Raw genomic sequence first — 22,944 nt, forward strand, 5'->3', positions numbered from 1 at the left:
AGCCGAAGAAAAGTCAGTCGTCGCTATTCCATGAGGCGCTAAGCATCGTGTGTTACTCACTGGTGAAACGTTTTTTCAGTGCTGTGTACGTGCTGAAGATAAATTTATATACTTTAAACTAATTAAAATCGTCGTTTAAAAGATAAATCCTCAAACGTTGTGGCAGGTGGTAAGTTAGTTGGCATAGGAAAGCAATTCGAAGGGCACGAGAACTTTCCAGTACCGGATCGAACTTGCTATCGTTTGCTTCGCAACGAATGCTGATGCAGCATTTGCATCGTAGTTGTTCCGTACGCCGTACGTGCATATCGTTGTGAATTGATCGGATGTCTTTTTCTCTACTTTGCAGCAGGCGATTCCTTCCGAGAACAACACGAAATTTTGCTTTCTTTACCACATTTCAGCGGTGAGATTCCGTTCGGTTTTGGTAAACGTCAAAGTGAGGTTAAGCAGAGCGCGGAGGTAAACACCGTCGACAGGCGCGTGTGTTTACAAATTTGTTGGTGTCGGCAGCAACTTGTCAAATCGGTAGATCGCAACCGACACAGACTACACGGTAAAGGTTAAGTCACCGTAAGCTCTCGAAAAGCGTCGGGCATACGTCGTACGGGGCACTTCTGCTTTCGATTGGTAATGTACGCACGGACAGTTGTGTGGTGTGTCATCTAGTAGCAAGTGTTTTAACGTTAGCGTGCACACGATGGCACAGGAGGCAGCGAGTGGTAACGAGCTAACGCGCATCTTCGCACAATGGGAGGAACAACATTCCACACCCGGCTACGATCCGGAACCGATGGTAACCCGGCTGGCGGAGATGTTCGAGACCGAAACGGAAGCGTACAAAATGAAAGATCCGGATCCGTTCGACGAGCGACATCCATCGCGCACCGATCCGAATTGCGAGCTGGGTCGGATGCTCAAGGCGCTCTTCCGCAAGGACTCCTTCATGACGCGGCTGGTGAATGACTACATGCTAGACAACTTTTTCACCCGCCAGCGGATACAGCAGAGCTCATTCGCGCTGAATGTGGCCGCCTCGCGGTTGATTTTGGTCATCATGCCGGGTCTCGACACGGCTGCCGTCTTCCAGCACGATAACAATACACACAACCAGCTAATTAGGCGCCTTTACAACTGGGCGGAAACGAGCGAGGAACCGTTGAAAAGTTACGCCACCGGGTTGCTGGGTGCGGCAATGGAGGTACAGGACATAGCGGTTAGCTTTCGGGAGCAGAACGTTCGGCTGATGCCGATAATGTTGAACCGGTTACGTGTGCTACATCATCAGTTTAAGTACCGTGGGCAGCAGTCAGTGTTTATGCCCCCACAGGTTATGGAACGAGTAGTTGCTACCCCAGAGCAGGATAGGCCCGAAGCAGTACCGGAGCAAGAGGAAGAGGAGGAGGAGGAGGATGAGATGCCTGCTGCGATAGATCTACGTTTGGCAATTAGGGAAAACGAACCGATTACACCAACAGAAGAATCAAATCGGATCGAAGCGGAGCCAATGGAGGAAGATACCGCTGGTCCGGAGTTGAAAAATCAACCCGAAAATTCCATGTGTGAAGAAGGGCAGTCGGAAGTAGACCAGCCGGAGGTGGAGCAGCCGGAGGTGGACCATCCGGAGATGGACCAGCCGGAGGTGGCTCAGCCGGCAGTTACCGAGCCGGAAGTAGAACCGAGACGCAGTGCGGGACCTCGGCTTATGATCCCCATCCATCCCGTGTCGTCCGAAACGAGCCAAATGTTGATCCTGGGGTACCTGACGCCGATGGGCGAGTATCAGGAGTTCCTGCCGCACATATTCGAGCACAACGTGATGCAGCTAATCTTCAGCTACATCGAAGACATCGACTCGAAGGACACCTGCCTGGCGTTCGAGGCGCTCAAGTACCTAGCATCGCTGCTGTGTCACAAAAAGTTTTCCATCGAGTTCATCACCAACGGGGGGCTGGAGCGGCTGCTGAAAATACCTCGGCCAAGCCTTGCCTCGACGGGCGTCTCCGTTGCTTTCTACTACCTCGCCTACTGCGAGGATGCGATGGAGCGCATTTGCTTGATGCCACGCGATATCATCACCGAGATGGTGGCCTATGCGCTCTGGCTGCTCGCCTGCCCGCACGATTCCGGCCGCTGCCACGCGACCATGTTCTTCGGCCTGAGCTGTCAGTTCAAAACGATCCTGGACGAGTTCGACAAGCAGGACGGGCTGCGCAAGCTTTACAACGTCATCTCGGTGCTGCCGATATTGAGCAACTCGGACGAGTTCGAGATTAACGACGACGAGGAGGCGTCCGAGCGTCAGGTCGTGCGTCACGTTTGCGTCGCGCTGAAGAAGTACTTCGAAAACCATCTTTACTACAAGTACGTGCAGGTGACGCGCCAGCAGGCACCGTCCGGTGTGATGGCGGTGCCGGTGTTTAAGGCGGCCAAAAATACTCCGGAGGTAATCAGCCAACAGATTACGGCCTTGCAGGAGCTGCTGCCGATGAAGGCGCATTGGGCGCCGGTAGATGAGCTGCTCAAGCTAGGCGGCATCAATTTGCTTCTACGGGTCGTTTACATAACCTACGAATGGAACTACAATGGACGGTAAGTTTATTCTCTCACTATGATGAAATCGTGACAAAACTTACATCATCAATAGGATTTGTGGTTCGGCTAGAATATAAGCATAAAGGAGTTATAATGAGACAGGCGTGCTGGCAATACAAAATGATTTGCGCTAGTAATATCTCATTTTGACCCGAATATAACCGATATTTTATTTCATTTCATCATTCTTATTTAATCAGAGTAATTTGGTCAACCAACTCATGGTTCAGGTACTGTTAAAGCAATACCCTTGTTAAAATTATTTCGGATCGAAAATGCTGTGGGTTTTTTTTTATCTTGAGGTGATAGATATGGAAGTTTTACACACGCCGTCCTGTTTATTTTACCTTTTCAGTGGTGATACGGTACGTTTTGCACTGGATGTGCTGAACGTGTGCTGCGTATTACCGCGCGTCCATCACACGTTCACCGAGCGAGTCAAGTTCCCGGATGGGGCGTCCGCGGCCGGAGTGAACATTGTGCTCGGTGCAGCGGAAGGAGAAATCGTAGCCGACGCCGAGGTCCAGAAGTCTGCCCTAGCCGTCCTGGTGCACCTGGTCTGTGCGCCGATTCACCGCCCGGGGGGGTCTCTAGCGCGGTACGGGTCCGCCAAGAAACGCATGCCGAACAAGAGCTCCGAAGAGCTGATCCAGAAGGTGTGGGAGAGCGTTCGCTCGAACAACGGCATCATCGTGCTGCTGGCACTGATGTGCGTTAAAACGCCGATCACCGATGCGGACTGCATCCGTGGGATGGCGTGCCGTGCGCTGGCTGGTCTGGCACGCTCCGACACCGTGCGACAGATCGTCGGAAAGCTGCCACTGTTCGTTCATGGCCAGTTGCAGAGTGAGTAGCTTTTCCCCGTTTCAGTCGTATTTTTTTTTACTAATAGTTTCTCATCTCATTCAACATAGGTTTGATGCGTGATCCTATTCTTCAGGAGAAGCGCGTCGAGCACGTGCAGTTCCAGAAGTACGCACTCGAGCTGATGGAGCGTGTCTCGGGGAAGGCGGACTCGTTCAACAATCAGCTGGACACCTCCCTGGCGGACATCCACAAGGCGAACGTGGTCGCCCAAACGCGCATTCAGTTCAACGATCAGCAGTTGTATCAGCTTATCTATCAGCATCTCGCTTCGCGTGGGCTAACTGAAACGGCCAGCCAGTTGCTGAAAGAAACTGGCCTTAGTGCGTCGTTGATGCAACAGAATTCCCTAAACCACCAGAATCACCAAGGAGGATCGTCTCTGTCACGCTCGACGGTGGCATTGCATTCACCATTTGTCTTTCGCTCGCCAAACACCAGTATCGTTCAGCGATCGCGTATCCGAAGCCGCACGGTAGATCCGTCATTCAATGTTTCCACGGCGCAGGCAAATCTACAGGCAGCACTGGCGGCCACGAGTATAGAAACGCCAAGTCAGGCGGTTCCCATCGCCAACGGAACGGAAGGCAGTCAGACGGATATGGCAACAGTCAACATGGTCAACTGCGCCACAGAGATTCCACCCGAGATCGAAGCTTCACCGGCAGAGCTTCCACCGATAAAGTTGATCAAAAAAAGTGGCCCATCGCTGGCAGTCGCTGGAAATGGGCTTTCCGCGACGCCCTTCTCCTCCTCGTCGTTGACGGCCGACTCGAATCGATCTGCCGCATCCAGCACGACCTCACAGCGCTCACTTCAGAAGCAAATATCCGCCACGGACGCCACGAACTTCCTGCTCCTAGCGACCAGCAACGCGAAGGCGATCCCGGCGGAACCTACTCCGCCGACCAACAATATCACGCTGCACACGATCATCACCGAGTACCTCACGAACCAGCACGCACTGTGCAAGAACCCGATGTCCACCTGCCCGCCGTTCGATCTGTTCCAGCCGCACAAGTGTCCCGACCCGCGACCCCACCGGTCGTCCGGGATAAGCAACAACTTCGCCGCCCGCTTCTACCGCCGACAAACCGGGTACGCGTCGCGGCGCTTCGACCGTCGGCTGGTGCACTCTACCTTCCACTCGTCGCGTGTCATCCGCCCGCAAGAGATAGATTATTGCTTTACCACCTGTGATTTTACGGTACGACACTTTACTCTGCCCCACAACCGAAGGTGTCTATCTCATTATTTTTTCTTGTCTGCCTTTTCACCACAGCCTTGCGGGACCAAACTGTTCATCGGTTCGCAAGCGGGCGAGGTTTTCATATACAACGTCAACGACCCGATCGCGGAGACCTCCTACAGTTGCCACGAGTCGGCGATCACGTCCATGAAGTGTAGCAAGAATGGTCGGCTGCTGTTAACGACGGGTGCCTGGCGGTTCCCGATGTCTGCACTGTGGGACATCAACGGTAATCAGTTCACGCAGAAGCTCCACTGGGAGGAGGAAGATTATCTGGAGTTTGCGAACCTCTCGCAGGATAAGGTCCTGGCCACGATTAATGAGGTAAGAAGGGGCGAGAACTTGCGGAGTTGATTTCAAATTATTTAATTCATGGCCAATAGAATAGAATTTATGAATTTGATTTGTCAATAATTATAATTGTTGCACCATCAGCAGTTATTAATCGATGCGATCAACAGTATGTCAACGTGTTCTTGTTCAAGCATTCCGGATTATGGTAATCCGGTGAAAAATTTCCAACGCATCATCGATTAATGTAGTTATCGATTCAGTAATTGTTGAGCTAAATCATTTGTCTACCAAACTACCTTAAGATATTAGACTGAATTTGAATGTAGATAGCGGACCAACCAATTGAACGAAACTCGAGATGATAATATGGATGGAATATGGTCCATCCGATACTAATAATTTTTCATCTCTTGCTCACCTTCGGTGTAACGTACCAATGTTTCCAACAGGTTGCAACCATCTACGACATAAATACGGGTCAGAAGGTAATGAAGTTCGAGCCGGTCAACTGCAATCAGTACGCGAAAAACCGGGCCACTTTCTGCCCGACCGACGAGCTCATCCTTTCCGATGGCGTCCTGTGGGATGCGACGTCCGGCAAGGAGATCCACAAGTTCGACAAGCTCAACCAAACCATCTCCGGCGTGTTTCACCCGAACGGGCTCGAGATCGTGTCCAACACGGAGGTGTGGGATCTGCGCACGTTCCACCTGCTCCGTACGGTGCTACCGCTCGATCAGTCGCACGTGAAGTTTTCGCCCCAGAACGTCCTGTACGGCATCCGGCTGGAGACGAACAGCACGGAGGATATGGAAAACTGTACGTACGAGACGAGCTTCAAGGTGCTGGACAGCTACGACTACTCGAGCATCGCGACGATCGACGTGAAGCGCAACATCTACGACCTGGCGATCAACGAATACGGCAGCCAGATCGCGGTCGTGGAGAACCCGGGCAGCTTCAACAACACGGTGCAGGAGTCGACGGTGCGAATCTACAGCGTTGGCCGGAAGCGCCCGATCGAGGACGAGCAGGATGATGAGGAAGAGGAGATGAACTCGGATGAAAATTCCATATCGGAAACGGAATCTGTTGGTAAGTAGCCGACTATGACACTATGTCAGCGTAACTACCACATGCCTAAGCCGTGGGCGTCTCAAAATGGCCGTATGGCTTCGGCATTACAGCCTTCTCCTCGGTACACGGAAACATGATCATTGAATCTTCTCCGTCGAAGTCCAAATTGCGGCCGTCGATGCGGTAATAGCTGCCTCGTTTTTGCCAAACGTAGCTTTAGCAATGGGATTCAGTGCACTCTTTCTAGCACACCCTTTTCTCAGCCATTTGGCAGGCATTTCAGAACACCCCCAAAGGTATGCAATTGGTTGAGCACTCTATAATTTTACAGTCTTTTCTCAGTGCACACGATACCTGCGTTCGATCAAATGGCTGAGAAAACGGTGTGCTAGAAAGAGTGCACTGAATCCCATTTCTAAAGCTACGACTGGCAAAAAGATGCAGCTATTAACGCATCGACGGCCACAGTTCGGACTTCGACGGAGAAGATTCCAATAATCAATGAACATGTTCCCGTGTACCGATGAGAAGGCTGTAACGCACACAGTTATAATTAGATCGTCGGCACACGCCCCCGTTCCATGATTCTTTTCCCTCTCCACTCCACCTGTTATTAGTAGTTGCTGCTTTGTTTTGATGAGAAATTTTGATTTCTTTTTCCTGCTTTGTTTCCCTTACTCAAAATCGATCAAAAAGAATATCCCTAACTTTTTATTTTATCTAACATTCTGTAATACAATTTACATTTTCGGATCGATTCTAAGGGAAGCAGTAGCTTTTAACAAAGTTTTTGTTGAAATTAAGCGCTTCTGTTTTTCTTTCGTTTTGATCTGATTTGATTGAGGTTGGTGATTATGATAAATTCCAAAGTTTCTTGTACGTTGACCGGCGGTTTGATTTCCAGTTCGCAATCACCATGGTTACCGTTTGGCAGGTAAAAAAAAGAAAAAATGGCTTTTTTGTAAATATTCGCGGATAGGTTTATATTTTATGTGAAATATTTTCCAATTTTTTTTTGGTTTGCTTACTTCATTGGTTGTTTATTTTTAATTTTTACCCTTAACCGCCATTTGAACCTTCCCGGTTGACAGAAATTTAATTTTTTTGCAGCTGCCATGTAGTTCCAGCAAGTTTTTCAATGGCAGATTGCGGCCGTTCTTGCTGGAACTACATGGTAGCAGCAACAATTTAAAATTCTGTCAACCGGGTTGTAATTAATATGAATGATTTATGAATTCTGTTGTACATTTTTTACCTTTTCGTACCTGCATTTTCAGTTATCCTAAACAACCAAGACATACATTTTTTGGGCTTTTAAAAAGTGATGGTGATGAACACAAAAACCTCCAACCACCTGTGAAGAAAATAAACTCGCGTTTTGCCTGCCTTAGGTAGTGTACATGTGTAAAATGCAAACGTTTCACATGTTCCTGTACAACTCTTTCTTGCTGTTGCGATATATGCTTAACGAAAACACAAAACCACAACATCGCCCCCTTTCCCACGTATTCGTTCCAGTCTTCCGGAGTGTTAGAGGCGAAAACAATGGCGGACAGCGCCGAGGGCGACGGCGCGGGCGTCCCTTAGTGCCACAAGACGGTCAATTGCGCGTCCAAATTGCAGACGATGATGATGATGATGTTGATGATGAACATGATGATGATGATGACCTTTTGCAAACAGGTTCTTCCGCATCGAACAGCGATGATGACGCAGACGACGACGAGGATAACGACGACGAGGAAGGCGATGGTGATAACAACAATGAAGATGGAGACGATGATGACGACGACGATGACGACGATGATGAGGAGAATGAGGACGGTGGTGGTGATGATTCCGATGATTCGTCCTGGACGACGGCATCGGATATAGAAGATTTTCTTTTAGGCTTTCAAAGGCGCTAAACGAAGTTACAAAACAAAACACACAGCTGCTGGAACAAACCCTTTACACCACAAGCCCATCCCCTTTCTCCAGCGGTGGCATATTGCAGAAATGGCTTGTGCCTTTGGGAAGCTGCACACCGCATCTTAGCTTGCGACTGCCATTAAATCTCCTCGCTCCATCCGTGTTGTACCATTCGGTTGTTAATCAGGCCTTGCGTCAACTGTTCGAAGTCAGCGGATAAGAATATTTGCAGAGCATCACTTCGAATACGCCTTGCCGAGATAGCAAGTAATATGGAGAAGATTGTAGCGTAATGTGTATTGTCGCAAAATGGAGGATCGGGGAGCGTGCGCTGGCATAGACCAAGTTGCTTGTCAGCTTAAGTTAATCTTATTTCAGATCTAATTTGAAAAAGTAAAAATGAAAATCGATATCAATTTTCATGGCATTCGAATGCGAATTAATCCAACTCCATCTGCATATTGTTTGAGTGTTTCCCTCCCTAAAAAAATGTCTTGTTTCTTTTCGTATCCACACATAAGGAACTATTTGTTTGTTTCGGGCCATTGCATAATGCAGCCGATGATATTTCTATCGAATTATTTATAACCACAAGCGGATTGTACAACTTTCCTTTCCACCGTCAAAACTAACAAACGCCACTCGAGCGCTGAAAGCATCGCGGTCATCGGGAGCAGTCCATTATTGCAGAGCCTTGCGGAAGATTGTAGGGTTGAGCTATAGTAGTAGCGCGATTCGAGGCTTCAATCAACGCGAAGTAATGTTTTATATTTATAAGTAGGATTTTTAAAAGAATAAATGCGGATGCGGATGCTATAAATTAAACCTGTTCTCATTCTATCCGGGTTTTCTCTTCCCGGAAGGCAGCAGAAACCAATATGTGTTATGGAAAATGTTGAGAAATTCGTACAATGATAAATATGACTAGCGTAACATTATGCCTGTTCCTCCGGCAACCACTGTTCGTCATCGTCTAGGTGGTTGTACCACGTATTGCTGAACTGTTGTATGCCATCCGAATTTCAATCTCATCAATCTCTGCTCAATATTTTACTTTACATGCTGGGTCCAGCCCACCGGAGCCTTTTATAAAATGATCGGTACCGATTCCAAAGAACAACTATTACCGACAATTAATGGGAGCGTTAAGTTCGTGTTCTCTGTGTCGCTTTGCCAATGGATGCGCTTGTTATGGGTCATGCGGACATGTACCCTGTCGGTCGGGGCTATGACGGATTGGCGTGTCAACCAATGTGTTCAGTGGAGCTGTTAGTGAGATGCTTTGCAGCATTTGTGACAATCTTTTGTTTTATTGTATTACAAGATTTTTTGGTCACAAACGAAACAGGAAAATATAGACACAGGTTTATAGGTGTTTTGGCGTGTTGGGTCATGCTCAAGCTCTAAGTGGTGACATTTTGGTTGGCAAATCATTTTAATTTATTTATTGTATTACAGGGGAAGAGAAATGGCAATTGGAAAAAAGGCTCACAGGTAGCGCTTGATGCCAAACAATCGGTCAAGCTCATGGCGACGGGAGGCCGCGCAAGCCGCGCAGCAGGCGATGTTTGTATCGCAGCACGCAACTTCCGGCCGCTCGCAGCGCTGCAGCGTCCGGCTAAAGTGTTGCCCCGGCGGGCAGGCAATGAGGCAGGCGTCACCGTCACGGCATTTGTAGAACGCACCACAGTTGCCCGGCACGGACAGCAGCAGCGGGTTCAGCGGATCATCGCCGAGGGGGCATCCGTTGTCCGGTCGGCAGTCGAGCACCGGGCAGGGCATGGGCGAGCACGGATCGCCGGGCGTCGGAAGCTGCTCGCATCGTATCGCCGGATCACAGCAGGCGTACTGTGGCCACTCGCAGCGCTGCAGCTGCACGCTGAAGTGCTCCCCGGGTTGGCACTGCATCAGGCAGCGTTGACCGAAGGCACACTTGTAGAACTGGCTGCAGTCGTTCTCGTGTGGTAGCAAGGTTGGCTCCATTGGGTTATCGGTAAGCGGACAGCGCGCGTCCGTAATGCACTGAGTACACGGTGAACAGGGTGTGGTGGGAATCGGTCCCGGGGTGGTGGTGACCGTGACTGGTGCCAGTGTGGTTGTTGTGGTCGTGATCGGAACCGGTGTGGTCGTGATCGGAACCGGTGTAGTCGTGGTGGGCGGTGCAGGACAAACTTCCGGGCATCCGGGACGACACTCGATCGATGGATCGCAGCAGGCCACGTTGGGCCACTCGCAGCGCTCCAACGCCTGGCTCCAGTGCAGCCCGGCCGGACAGGTGTATTCGCAGGCCTGGCCATGGGAACACTTGTAGAACTGGTTGCAGTTTGTTGCATGGGGCAAAAAGGTCGGTCCCAGCGGGTTGTTCACCACCGGGCAGCGCTGGTCGTTGACGCACACCCCAACCGGGCAGAGGTTACAATTCCATGGGACTGCTGCTTGTCCTGAGACGATCACCGACAACCCACCGACCAGTAGCATCAAACTTGAGTGCATATTTTTGTTTCACGTTCTGTTCCCTAAGCTCAATAATTCACTGCCTATTCTCTACTCCTTTTTCTAGATGGCACCGCAGCGTACTAAGCCTTACACTCCCTGCCGAGAGTCGGTTTTATATGTGGCCCATCTTCTGGCAGAACAGCAGATACACTGACCACCCCCGAGCATATCAATCTTGTCCCTCCCGAAAACCTGCTACAAGTGTGAGCTGCCTCGAGAACATATTCCACCCGAGCGCGGATAAGTAATTGATTGTTTCTCGGGGACGGACGGAACTGTGAAACCGTGCATGTTGTCATCATTCTTATGGCGCGACGGTACGATGGTACACGGTCAGACGATGTGTTCTACACGACTGCGTTATCTGCCACGTGCAGCGCTTCCTGCTACGCTAGGAAGGTGGACTTTGCCGGCTGACGGTGGTCGGAGACTCCTTGCCCTACTTCACCTCACGATGGCCGGTATCCTCTAAAAACACATCCCAAATCGAGGGCCGGGGGTGCGATAAACAACTTAAAACACATTTCCTGTTGTCTCCCAACAGCCACGATCGGGGGATACTGAGTCGCTGGCCAGACGATGACCGTTTTTCTCCCAATGACGTCATAGAGGCGACAGTCCAATAACCTCGGTATCGGTAAAGAATCTCCCGAGAACAGCGAACCGTTATCGGCATCCGTAGTCACGTATGACGTATGACGGTTGTTATTTTTCCGCTACGCCATTCTCAACCAGCCTATCAATACCTACCGGTGATTCCAATCGTGGCACGAGAATATATAAAAATGTCTACAATTGATAAGATACTGGGAAAAGTGTGACGAAATCGGTCCTTGTCTGCACAGAATCATAGGCTCGGTGGCCATAGTCGGCGGTGGTACAACCACAGAGTGTAATGAATCGTCAACCGAAACCGCTCGCTGACCCACGCCGTTCTGGGTCGATTAAAGATACCTTCGGTAATGATGTAAGGATTGCTTCAGGTAGACTTAAACATATTTATTGTATGTTAATTTAGGCGAAGCTCTGGATGGCCTAGGTCAATCGCCTATAGCGTATGCAAATCTCTTGTTAGCCTTCAGGATTCCTTGGTATCGCGGCATAATCGAGACTCTTAAAAAAAATATCAAAAGTTCAAAAAACGTTTGAAGATTCGTAGATCCTAAGTATCGCAAATGCTGGTACGTTACTTCTGCTTCTTCTTTGGGGCGTTGCAACGGTATTCGGTTATTCCTTCAAAAGGGGATTCACTTGTCCCCATGCGCAAAAAGCCACCGTACAGGTGCTGTTATGCTCAAGGAAAAGATCAGTCGAAGCGGAAGATTCTCCAAATATGACTTACTACCTTGACGGCTCAGCCATGTTCGGTAAAGAAGGGATTGAGAAAAGAATTATAGGTTTAACTCTTGAGAGGTATGTTTTAATTTAATAGTTACAATAACGAAATATTTGAAATGATTGATATTTCAACCATTTCCCCGTGTTTCATAAACCTTTTTCTATAACTTTGGTGGATACTGTTCAGTTATTGATTACAATTTCAACAATCTAGTAGTCTATAATAAATCTAGTAGACTGTAATGAAGATGCATCGTCCTATCTGTCGTCTGTCGCCTATAGTATGTTTGTCTCGTTAGTCTGTAGTCTGTGGTCTGTTTCTGAACGTGAAATAAACGAGGATTTAAATAAGCCATGTATATGAACAACAGATACTCCTTGACATCTGTGTACATGCTTGTGAAGCAATGGTATCTTGCTTACATCGCATTTCGGCCATAGGTCAGTGCAAGCGTGGAACCTGGTGTTAGCAACAGTGTAGCCCATCGATCACCGTCGATCGGTGTCGAGTTTCACGCCCGCTTTTCCCTGTGGCTTGTTAGAGTAGGACGGTTGGGCTCAGGAGAGAATGAGCCCAATCGAACTAGCCTTAATTTGGACGGTGTGATCCACGGCCCCACCGATGGACCTTGGAGCGCATCACCAAATCAGTTAGCTTAGCGTCGTGAATAAAGGAAGTTCTAAAGAAAAACGCCTTCTACACGACTACACGACTGCCTCCGAGAGCCGGCCCACTACACTTGTCTGAGATGCAATTGTAAAATCTAGATGGTTTTATAAAAAAATAGTGCTCGAACAAATCGTCAACAACATTTGCAGTGCTTAAACTTAGGCCGTGACAAAGGATGTGATACGGTTACTTCGGATGTTGAGCTGCCAGTGATAAGAGTGTTTATTCACGTTTGCTCTAGTTTATTGATAATCTCTTCTTTCGGTAAATGGAACCACGCTTCCGGGAACCGCTCACGGGCAGGTAACGCCGGGAATGCAGGCCGGGACACACTCGATGGTCGGATCACAGCAGGCTTGGTGCGGCCAGTCGCATACCATTCGGTCATTGTTGAAGTGCAGCCCTTTCGGACAGTCGAATTCGCAGGCGCGACCCGTCTGGCACTTGTAGAACTTGCCGCAGTTACCAGTATTCGGTAGCAGGATTACCGTAGGGCCATCACGCGGCGGACAACGCATATCCTCGACGCAATTCAGTGGCGGGCAGGTCGTCGAAGGATCGCAGGGTGAACCGGGTTCACCAGGTGTCGGGTTCGGAATCGGACCTGGAGTTGGTGCTGGAGTTGGCGCGGGAGTTGGCGCTGGAGTGGGTGCTGGAGTTGGTGCCGGTGTTGGTGCTGGTGTGGGAGCAGGGGTCGGTGCTGGTGTTGGCGCTGGAGTTGGTGCTGGCGTTGGCGCTGGAGTTGGCGCTGGTGTTGGTGCTGGAGTTGGCGCTGGAGTTGGCGCTGGTCCCGGTCCACCTCCCGGGGGGCAGGTCACACCGGGAATGCACGGATCGCACGGGATGGCCGGGTTACAGCAGGCGCGCTCTGGCCAGTCGCAAGCGTTCACCTTCGGGTTGAAGTCCAGCAGAGGCGGGCAGTCCATCGGACATGCGAATGGTCCAGTACATTTGTAGAACTTGGAACAGTCTTGGTGCGGTAGTAGCACAGTAATCTTGGATGAAGCCGGACACTCAGGGTGAGGAATACAATCGCTTATAGACTCGTCACTTCCCTCCTCGGGCAGCGTTGTATCGCAGCGCGCCCTTCGGGGCCAGTCGCACGCCTGTTCCTGGGCGTTGTAGTGTAGCCCGATAGGGCACTCCTGCTCGCAAGCATTACCACTGCTACACTTGTAGAACTTGCCACACTCGTTGTGCGGCAAGAGCACCGGATAACGGTCGTCCTTGTTGGGACAGTTTGGGTGTGGGTGGCAGTTGAAGGTAGGACAGGTGACCGAGGGATCGCATGGTTGTTGGCCGTTGGCTAGCGTCGCCGCCAGTGCGGCAACGAGGATCGAAATCAAATGCATCTTTGTGTTGCCCCTATAGTATGCTCTACTCTCTATTCTTCGGGAAAATAAACCTAATGAAAGACGCTGCCGTTCGACGAGATACTGTGACTGCTCCAGTGGACAGCGGGTCTTTTTATACAAATTCGCACCGACATCGGGAGGTGCATTTTATCTGCATCCCGTATCATCAGATCGTCGTCTCAAGGACGGTGGGTAGTATCGGAGGAAAGTATCTGGGTATGTTTGGCAATTAGTGAAACTGTTCACTATTCTATTCTCTCGTCTCCTCCGTCGGTCGCCTGAGGGTCTCACGCGGTAACGCGCAACTGAGATCTTGTCGATTGCATCGATGCTCTAGCTTGGCCTGGAGTTGGTCGATAATGGACCCATCCTATATCGCCGGGCATATCAGCACTCGTTGCTGCATCGTTGGGGCCAATTATCGGGATAAAAATATACATCAAATGGTGCTCATTTCGGACCTATCGTATATTATGGTAAAACAAAGCGGCTTTCTTTGGTCGATGATGTCACCTGGGTGAGAAATGTCGTTATCACATACGTTGGTGGTGGTTATCGAGTATGTAAAACAAGTCTAATTTGTTGTTCAAAATCGCCCGTACGCCTGTCTGTTCAAATCACTTGTAATATGTATTTTATGTACCCAACAAATGTACCCTATCAAATCTGTATTACATTTGGTTGGATCTTGATTTCACTGTTTATTATTTTAACGCAAATGAACAGTAAATTTGGTCCCAGCAGATAGCTGTTTTCGGCATAGAATTGGAGAAATTTGAAAACGAAGAGAATCCAGAATAAAATTCCTGAATATTTGGATTTGCCATTGGAACTAGAAATGGCAAACGTTATGACTGAAAGCGGAGCTAGATTACTCAACAGAATCTCCTTTTCTCTTTGTAGAGTGACAATTACTCTAGGTCATTTGCCATGAAGATGAAGATGCCGCTTCTGTGTGAAGCATCCTGAGACGCGATCTCTCCATCGCAAGGACAGGGGACCATCGAAAGTAAGTTTACGTGCGATGATCACTAACTGTTTCAGTCTGGAAAACTTCAATACTTCCTTATTACTTTACTAGTTACGTTAATTCATGCTTTTTGCTATATTCATTTAGAGAAAATCAAACAAAATCCGTTTCTAATATGTTTAGGTTGAGTTCAAAGGCATCAGGTTACAAAAACTGATTTACAATACATGTTTATACATTGAGTTGGACGAATGTATCAGGGATACAAGAGATTAGCTGTCTTCGGCAAAATTTGTCGATAGTCTACAATAGCGAAAACATGCAAATGGAGTAGAGATAGAATGTTCCTCTGCGGAGTGTTCAAAAGATAAACCTTCCCACTACGTAATAAATTAAGGCTCGTAAATTAATATTTTCTAAACAGGTAGTAGTAATATGCTGGATACCTAAAGAATTTATCAGGTATGCCATGATTTCTTCAAGGGTATAAATCGCATTGCAAAATACTTTGGTTTTAAACCTTCATTCTGCGATTTGGTGAACGGAAATCAAGAAAGCGTTTTGTTGTAAGTTGCATGGTCCTTTATTGAATATTTATATATAGGTTAGTATTCGCAATCCATCATGGCAAAGGTTAATTATTTGTTATATATGCTTGGACTTCGAGGCTCCGTTACTACTATTCGTAACATAATACTAATGTATGGTTATTATATATGTGTTGTTAAATAGTTGATAAGTATAATATTTTCCTATAAAAGCGTTCCTCATTGTATAATTGCATAAGATAAATATGGTTTGTGTATATATATATTAGTTACCCCTACACCGCGTTTGCCATCGCTTGGCATAATTAATATGAGGTCGGGATCGTTGTGCTTCGTTCATGGACATGTCACACCGGGGATGCAGGGTGGATTGGTCGTTATGCTCGGATCGCAGCCCGCCCACTCCGGCCAGTCGCACACAAATTGCACCGCGTTGAAGTGCAACCCTGGCGGACAGCGGTGTTCGCAAGCCTTACGGTTGGCGCACTTGTAGAATTTCTCGCAGGAAGTGTGCGCAAACAGAGTCGGCTTGCCACCATCGTTCGCCGGGCATCGCATGTCGTCGTGACAGTTGGTCGGTGGGCAGGTTACACCTGGAATGCAAGGATCCGGTCCGGTTGGTGGTACTGTTGGTGGTGGCAAGGTCGGTGGAGGTAGCGTTGGTGGTGGTTGGGTCGGAGGTGGTTGGGTTGGCGGAGGCTGGGTTGGTGGTCCCGGGGTTGGTCCAATCGGAGGGCATGTGACTCCCGGTATGCAAGGAGGATTGCAGGGTACCGTTATATCGCAGCAGGCACTTTCCGGCCAATCGCACACTTTGAGGACCTCGTTAAAATGTAACCCAGGAGGACAGTTATGTTCGCAGGCTTTACCATCGTTACATTTATAGAACTTGCTACATTCGTTGTGTGGTAACAGAGTGGGTTGAGGTCCGTTTCTGGATGGACATCTGGAATCAAGGACGCAATTTCCAAGATCGTTGGGAGGACAGGTTACTCCGGGTATGCAAGGATCCGGTATCGTTGGTGGAGGCAGGGTTGGAGGAGGTAGAGTTGGAGGTGGCAGGGTTGGAGGAGGTAGAGTTGGAGGAGGTAGGGTTGGTGGAGGTAGGGTTGGTGGTGGAAGGGTTGGCGGAGGAAGGGTCGGTGGCGGAAGGGTCGGAGGTGGTTGGGTCGGAGGAGGCTGAGTAGGAGGAGGCTGGGTTGGTGGTCCCGGAGTTGGTCCAATTGGTGGGCATGTGACTCCCGGTATACAAGGAGGATTGCAGGGCACCGTTACATCGCAGCAGGCACTCGACGGCCAGTCGCAAACTTTCAGGACCTCATTGAAATGCAGCCCAGGTGGACAGTTATGTTCGCAGGCTTTACCATCGTTACATTTGTAGAACTTGCTACAGTCGTTGTGTGGTAACAGAGTGGGTTGAGGTCCGTTTCTGGATGGACATCTGGAATCAAGGACGCAATTTCCGGAATCGTTGGGAGGACAGGTTACTCCAGGTATGCATGGATCCGGTACCGTTGGTGGAGGAAGCGTTGGAGGAGGTAGGGTCGGTGGTGGCAGAGTTGGAGGAGGTAGCGTTGGTGGTGGCAGAGTCGGTGGCGGAAGGGTTGGTGGTGGTTGGGTCGGAGGAGGCTGGGTTGGCGGAGGCTGAGTAGGAGGAGGCTGGGTTGGAGGTCCCGGAGTTGGTCCAATTGGTGGGCAGGTGGCTCCCGGTATACAAGGAGGATTGCAGGGCACCGTTATATCGCAGCAGGCACTCGACGGCCAGTCACAAACTTTCAAGTCCGCGTTAAAATGAAGACCAGCTGGACAGTAATGTTCACAGATTTTGCCATTATCGCACTTGTAGAACATGTTACAATCGCTGTGAGGTAGGAGAGTTAGTGTCGGTCCGTTAGCGGCTGGGCATCTGGAGTCAAAGACGCAATTGCCAACATCGTTGGGAGGACAGGTTACTCCGGGTATGCAAGGATCCGGCACCGTTGGTGGAGGCAGGGTTGGAGGCGGTAGGGTCGGTGGTGGCAGAGTTGGGGGAGGTAGCGTTGGTGGTGGCAGAGTCGGTGGCGGAAGGGTTGGTGGTGGTTGGGTCGGAGGAGGCTGGGTTGGCGGAGGCTGAGTAGGAGGAGGCTGGGTTGGAGGTCCCGGAGTTGGTCCAGTTGGTGGGCATGTGGCTCCCGGTATGCAGGGAGGAATGCAGGGTAACGTTGGGTCGCAGCACGCATTCACTGGCCAGTCGCATACGAACAGATTCGCGTTGAAGTGCAACCCAGCTGGACAGTACATCTCGCAAGCCCGTCCCATATCGCACTTGTAGAACATGTGACATTCGACGTGACGGAACAGTGTCGCGTTTGGTCCATTGGCTGGTGGACATTGAGGATGCGTGATACAATTGCCGGTACCAACCGGTGGACAGGTTACTCCTGGGATGCAAGGATCGCTTGGTCCTGGTGGTATCGGGGTCACCGGAGGCACTACGGGTGGTGGTAAGGTTGGTGGAGGCACGGTAGGCGGTGGTATGGTTGGCGGAGGCACGGTAGGCGGTGGTATGGTTGGCGGAGGAAGCGTCCCTGGAGGTAAAGGTGTCGATTCGCACGGGATCGAACTATCGCAGCAAGCAATTTGTGGCAGATCGCATCGCCCTGAATTAGCATTGAAGTGTTCCCCAGGTGGACAGGGCAATTCACAAGCCCGTCCAAAGGAGCACATGTAGAAACGGGTACAGTCGGTATGCGGAAGAGTGGTTGGATTATCAGGATCGTCGAATATTGAACAGCGTGCATCGGGAGTGCAAGGGTCCGGGAGTAGTCCCGTACACGGTATGCTCGGATCACAGCACGCAATGTCGGGCCTCTCGCATCGTTGCTCTTGGGCACTGAAATGTTGCCCGGGAGGACAGGTCTTTTCACAAGCCTCTCCAAACGAGCACATATAGAAGCGGCCACAGTCGGAATGCGGCAGAATGGTCGGATTAAAGGGATCATCGAAAATCGTACAGCGGGAGTCGGGAATACAATTGGTCGAGACGTCGAGTGAGCCCACGCATGGTATTCGCGAATCGCAGCAGGCAACGTCCGGAAACTCACAGCGACCGTTCGTGATGCTAAAGTGCTGCCCAATTGGGCATTCCAGCAGGCATCGGCTGCCGAGGTCACACTTGTAGAACAGACCACAGTTTGTTTCATGCGGGAGAACGGTAGGCTCGAGTGGGTTATCATTCAGTGGGCATCGCGAATCTGGAATACAACTCGTTGGCGATGGTGTCGGAGCCGTCGGAATTGCTGGGGTCTGTGCCGTTGGAACTGGTGGGGTCTGTGCCGTTGGAACTGGTGGGGTCTGTGCCGTTGGAAATGGTGGTGGGGGAGCCGTTGGAATTGGCGGTGGAGGAGCGGTTGGAATTGGCGGTGGGGGAGCCGTTGGAATTGGCGGCGGTGGAGCCGTCGGAACTGGCGGAGGGCAGGTTACGCCAGGTATGCAGGGATCTTGCGGTAGGCAAGGAAACGCACAGCACGCACGCTCTGGCCAGTCGCAGACCCGCTCATGAGGGTTAAAGTGCAAACCCGCCGGACAGTCGTACTCGCAGGCCTCACCGTATGAACACTTGTAGAACTTAGCACAATTCTGGTGGCTAAGTAAGACTGGACCCTCGGGAGGGTTTATGAGCGGGCAGCGGCTGTCGGCGACGCAGTTGTATGATGGACAGGTCACTCCCGGTATACAATCTCCTGGTGTCGGTGCCGTCGGAATTGCTGGGGTCTGTGCCGTTGGAACTGGTGGGGTCTGTGCCGTTGGAACGGGTGGGGTCTGTGCCGTTGGAATTGGTGGCGGAGGAGCGGTTGGAATTGGTGGTGGTGGAGCCGTTGGAATTGGTGGTGGAGGAGCCGTCGGAACTGGCGGCGGTGGAGCTGTCGGAACTGGCGGTGGACAGGTTACGCCAGGTATGCAGGGATCTTGCGGTAGGCAGGGTAACGCACAACACGCACGCTCTGGCCAGTCGCAGGCCAGCTCATTAGGGTTAAAGTGCAAACCCGCCGGACAGTCGTACTCGCAGGCCTCGCCGTTCGAACACTTGTAGAACTTGGCACAATTCTGGTGGCTAAATAAGACAGGTCCCTCTTGAGGGTTCACGAGCGGACAGCGGCTGTCGGCGACGCAGTTGTACGTTGGGCAGGTCACTCCCGGGACACACGGGCTACTACCCTGCCCCTGTGCCAGGTGCAAGGTGGCGGCTATGACCGCCAGATACAGTTTCATCGGTAGAGACTCACGACCGCGTGCCACTATTCTAGCTGATCGAGCTCCAGACTGACTTAGCGGTAGATTCTGGGAAGAATTTTTATACCCTTCTTTTCCCTCGGCAGTGTGGTCGCAATCTTTTCATGTTCACCGCCCCCTTCAAAAGATTTGAAGCTTGAATGAAAGTGGTGTCGTTTTTCTGAATGGCGAAGAGTGGACCCGGGGATATCGACCGCGCAACAAGGCCCGTGGGTGGTTGGGAGAACGATGCCCTACGCATTTTCTGTTTGTTTCAGGAAGTACGGAAGTACAGCTTGAGTGCTTAGAACAGCGCATTACCATTGAGGAATACATAGAAGAGGGAGGTGCTAGAGGTACCCCCTGGGGGGGATCGATGGGCCCGCAAGGTTCTAGGAGTATCTGCCGTGGCAGATGCCTCTCAGGGTCGGCCCTGGTAGGCACCGTGCGGAACGGGCCATTGATAGCAACCACCTCGGTACTTGGTATCAATTCCGTAGCCGAAGTTTTTAGCCCCCAAAGTCGTGTTATCTTAATTATTATCACTTGTCAGTGTGCAAAGTTCTAGTTCATGTTCATGGTATGTACAAGGTTCGCCTTTTATCGGTGTACATCGATACTGGATGGCATTCGAACCGTGCCGATGGGTGTATGGACTTCAATGTCGGACATCAGCTATTACGGTGTGCTTCGCTTTTGGAAACCCAATTTGTGGCTGGAGCACGGACTGAACCACAATGACGTCAAACTATGGAGCACGATTCTCAGCTTATTCACTCTTCATATGCCGATCTCATTTCACTTCACTGATAATGGCTTTTGGTGAGGTTTTCATATGTAGTTTCATCTCTTTAAACTTTGCTAAAGTGCTTCTCTAAATGGGTTAATAGTTTTATCGTTAATATCAAATATATTAATGTATATAACTTTCGAAACAGGTTCATGGTATGAACGCATTAATTGTGTTGGATATGGAACCATACCCTAAGATGGTTTCTAAAGGTCTCAACTACTCTAATAGGTTCCAATAAACCTATTTTAACCTCGTTTAACTCATTTCCAGTAGTAAATACCGTTCAGCTTTGCCTTCGCCTATATCATTAATTTATGAGATAGACATTACATCGTCGTTTAGTGACATATTACTAAATTCCAATCGCATGTCGCATGTCATATTACTAAATGCCAGAGCAAATAATACTTTTTAATATCTTTAAACTACCGAATTTGATGAGGAGTCATTCCATTCACTCCGGTAGAATTCTTCTCTAGCTCTTCCGAAGGACAGAAGATGTGATGTACAGATGTTCCGCCCAAAAGCATTGGCTTCGATGTTTGATAGAATGAAAATGGCAAGGCTACTCAATGAATGGTGAAATTTTAAACAATACATAGGTTCTTTTGCTGGCATGAGCCGGTACGATTTCGCGATGCCTTTTTTAGCGCACATTGTATCCATTTGAAAGATACCATCGTAACGACACATTCCAGTTTTATCGGGCCGTCCGTTGTGACGGGTTTGATACCGCACTGCCCGTTAATGTCACCGGTCGCATCCTCACTAATTGGTGTCCGATGTCTAGCAACAGTTTGGAGTTGTTAGTTGACGCTGCGCCCAGAGAGGTAGACGCGCTGCATCAACATGAAAACATGAATCACAATTAATTTGAATGCTGATAAGGCTCGTCAGTCTGGTCGTTCGACCATCGGGCGACGGTGTGCAGATGGATGGCGCAGTAAAAGGGCACGCTTCAGGGAAGCTGTCGTTTCGGCGCGCCGGAGAAATCGGACAGGGTCTATAAAATGCAGCTATGGCAGAGTCTGAAGATTCAGAGTATCCCGAGAATAGTAGGTGATTGGTTCTCGCAATCTGATACGATCCGCTAGTACTGCAGATAACGATGCTGGGAAGAGTCTTTATTCTTTCTGGCGCAATCCTGGTGGCCGCTGGGGCCACGATTGATCCGCGATGTTCTCGCTACAGCCAGGGCATGGAGGCGCAGGTTCTACCGTACCTGCAGGATTGTCGCAAATTCGTCATCTGTGATATGGGTGGTAACGGCCAGGTGCTGTCCTGTCCGAAAGGATTGTACTTCGACGTTGAATCGCACGCCTGTTCCTACGAGAAGGGCTCTTGCACGCACGGTGAGCTTACGGGTGAGGCGGACAATGCGGTACCACTAGTTCCAGTCAAACCTCAACCCCAAGTTCCAGTCAAGCCTCTACCCCAAGTCCCAGTCAAACCTCAACCCCAAGTTCCTATCAAACCTCAACCGCTAGTTCCAGTCAAACCTAGGCCGCTCCCAGTACAGCCGAACCCGCTGCCACTCTATCCGAAACCCGTGCAACCACCAAATTTCCTTCCACCTGTGGTAGCCCCTGATTCTGATCTGATCAATTCGAAACCATTGTTCCCAAATCTGCTACCTATTGTCACGGCGCCAACAACCGTGGCTTCAATTCCAGAGCAGCAGCCCGATATCCATCAGCTAAACGTAAGTTAAGCAAAGGCGCAGTAGTATCGGTACATTAACCAGTGCTTTTTCGTTGACGCTACAGATTTGCAAGGATCAAGCTGCCGGAAAGGTTTACCCCGTTTCGCACGACTGCGGTCTGTACGTCGTTTGTATGGGCAACAGCAAAGCGATCGTCCAGCGGTGTCCCAAGGGTCTGCTGTACGATGGTAAGCAGCAGCGCTGCGAGTTTGCAAGTGCTTCGTTCTGCGCCACACCCCGCTTCGATGGTAACGTAGTGCTGGATATGCACGGCGTCGATATGAGCCTACGAACCGACGACGACAAGCCCCTGGAAACTCCGGAGTTGATACCGGTCGAAAAAACCGCGTAGGACGGACTGCGATCGAAAAGCAGTGTCCACCCGGTCAACACTGGAATGCCAAAAAATAACTGGTGCGACTTTGTTGCGGCTGCCGGATGCAAGCTGTAGGATGTCGATATAGATACACACTTCAATCTACAATGAATAAACGAGTATAATGGTGCAGATGTTTGCCTTTCCTACGCACAACATGTCTGTCAACACATTCAGTGTAGCCTTAGTTTGGTTGCTATGACCTTAGAAACATTGTTCTAAACAAATCGTACAATAGTTGTGTACAGAAAAGTAAGCTAGTTATTCCCAAATCGGGCATTGGAATAGTTTTAGTGGTCGGTAAAGCTATGTAGCAAGTTCTTACTAGACGTGGATTGGTTGCTTGAATCTGTTGTTGAATTCAAAACCCCAACGATATCTATTTTCACTTCTAAATTCAATCAGCAAGGAAAGCAAAATGGCAGATTTGAGAAGTCCATGTTGGGAAAAAGCAA

General features: G+C 49.8%; 3 protein-coding genes across 3 annotated transcripts; 2 read left to right on the forward strand and 1 right to left on the reverse strand.

Annotated features, from left to right (window-relative positions):
* The first annotated feature begins 378 nt into the window (after window positions 1-378).
* LOC131289192 (protein mahjong) lies at window positions 379-8,804 on the forward strand. The gene is made up of 7 exons (XM_058318400.1): window positions 379-1,293; window positions 1,453-2,592; window positions 2,951-3,441; window positions 3,510-4,666; window positions 4,742-5,032; window positions 5,452-6,097; window positions 7,763-8,804. The coding sequence occupies exons 1-7, from the start codon at window positions 701-703 to the stop codon at window positions 7,984-7,986; spliced, it is 4,542 nt and encodes a 1,513-aa protein (XP_058174383.1). The 5' UTR covers window positions 379-700; the 3' UTR covers window positions 7,987-8,804.
* Window positions 8,805-9,478: 674 nt separating this feature from the next.
* On the reverse strand, window positions 9,479-19,618 carry LOC131285751 (mucin-2-like). Its single transcript, XM_058314607.1, has 3 exons — window positions 15,712-19,618; window positions 12,792-13,800; window positions 9,479-10,472 (listed from the first exon to the last, which is right to left on the reverse strand). Exons 1-3 carry the CDS (start codon window positions 19,616-19,618, stop codon window positions 9,479-9,481), a joined length of 5,910 nt encoding a protein of 1,969 aa, XP_058170590.1.
* A 1,901-nt stretch (window positions 19,619-21,519) lies between these two features.
* On the forward strand, window positions 21,520-22,465 carry LOC131285752 (uncharacterized). Its single transcript, XM_058314608.1, has 2 exons — window positions 21,520-22,113; window positions 22,178-22,465. The coding sequence occupies exons 1-2, from the start codon at window positions 21,520-21,522 to the stop codon at window positions 22,463-22,465; spliced, it is 882 nt and encodes a 293-aa protein (XP_058170591.1).
* Window positions 22,466-22,944: the final 479 nt, after the last annotated feature.

This window comes from Anopheles ziemanni, chromosome 3 (genome assembly GCF_943734765.1).
Source record: "Anopheles ziemanni chromosome 3, idAnoZiCoDA_A2_x.2, whole genome shotgun sequence".
NCBI lineage: Eukaryota > Metazoa > Arthropoda > Insecta > Diptera > Culicidae > Anopheles > Anopheles ziemanni.

Coding starts and splice junctions, on each gene's coding strand:
- LOC131289192 (XM_058318400.1), top strand. CDS start 701: ATGGCACAGGAGGCAGCGAGTGGTAACGAGCTAACGCGCATCTTCGCA. Junction 1,294..1,452: donor GTGCTACATCATCAGTTTAA/GTACCGTGGGCA, acceptor TTTGGCAATTAG/GGAAAACGAACCGATTACAC. Junction 4,667..4,741: donor TTACCACCTGTGATTTTACG/GTACGACACTTT, acceptor TTTTCACCACAG/CCTTGCGGGACCAAACTGTT.
- LOC131285751 (XM_058314607.1), bottom strand. CDS start 19,618: ATGAAACTGTATCTGGCGGTCATAGCCGCCACCTTGCACCTGGCACAG. Junction 13,801..15,711: donor CTGCATCCCCGGTGTGACAT/GTCCATGAACGA, acceptor CGGCGACGCTAG/CCAACGGCCAACAACCATGC. Junction 10,473..12,791: donor ATTCCCGGCGTTACCTGCCC/GTGAGCGGTTCC, acceptor TATGCACTCAAG/TTTGATGCTACTGGTCGGTG.
- LOC131285752 (XM_058314608.1), top strand. CDS start 21,520: ATGCTGGGAAGAGTCTTTATTCTTTCTGGCGCAATCCTGGTGGCCGCT. Junction 22,114..22,177: donor CCGATATCCATCAGCTAAAC/GTAAGTTAAGCA, acceptor TTGACGCTACAG/ATTTGCAAGGATCAAGCTGC.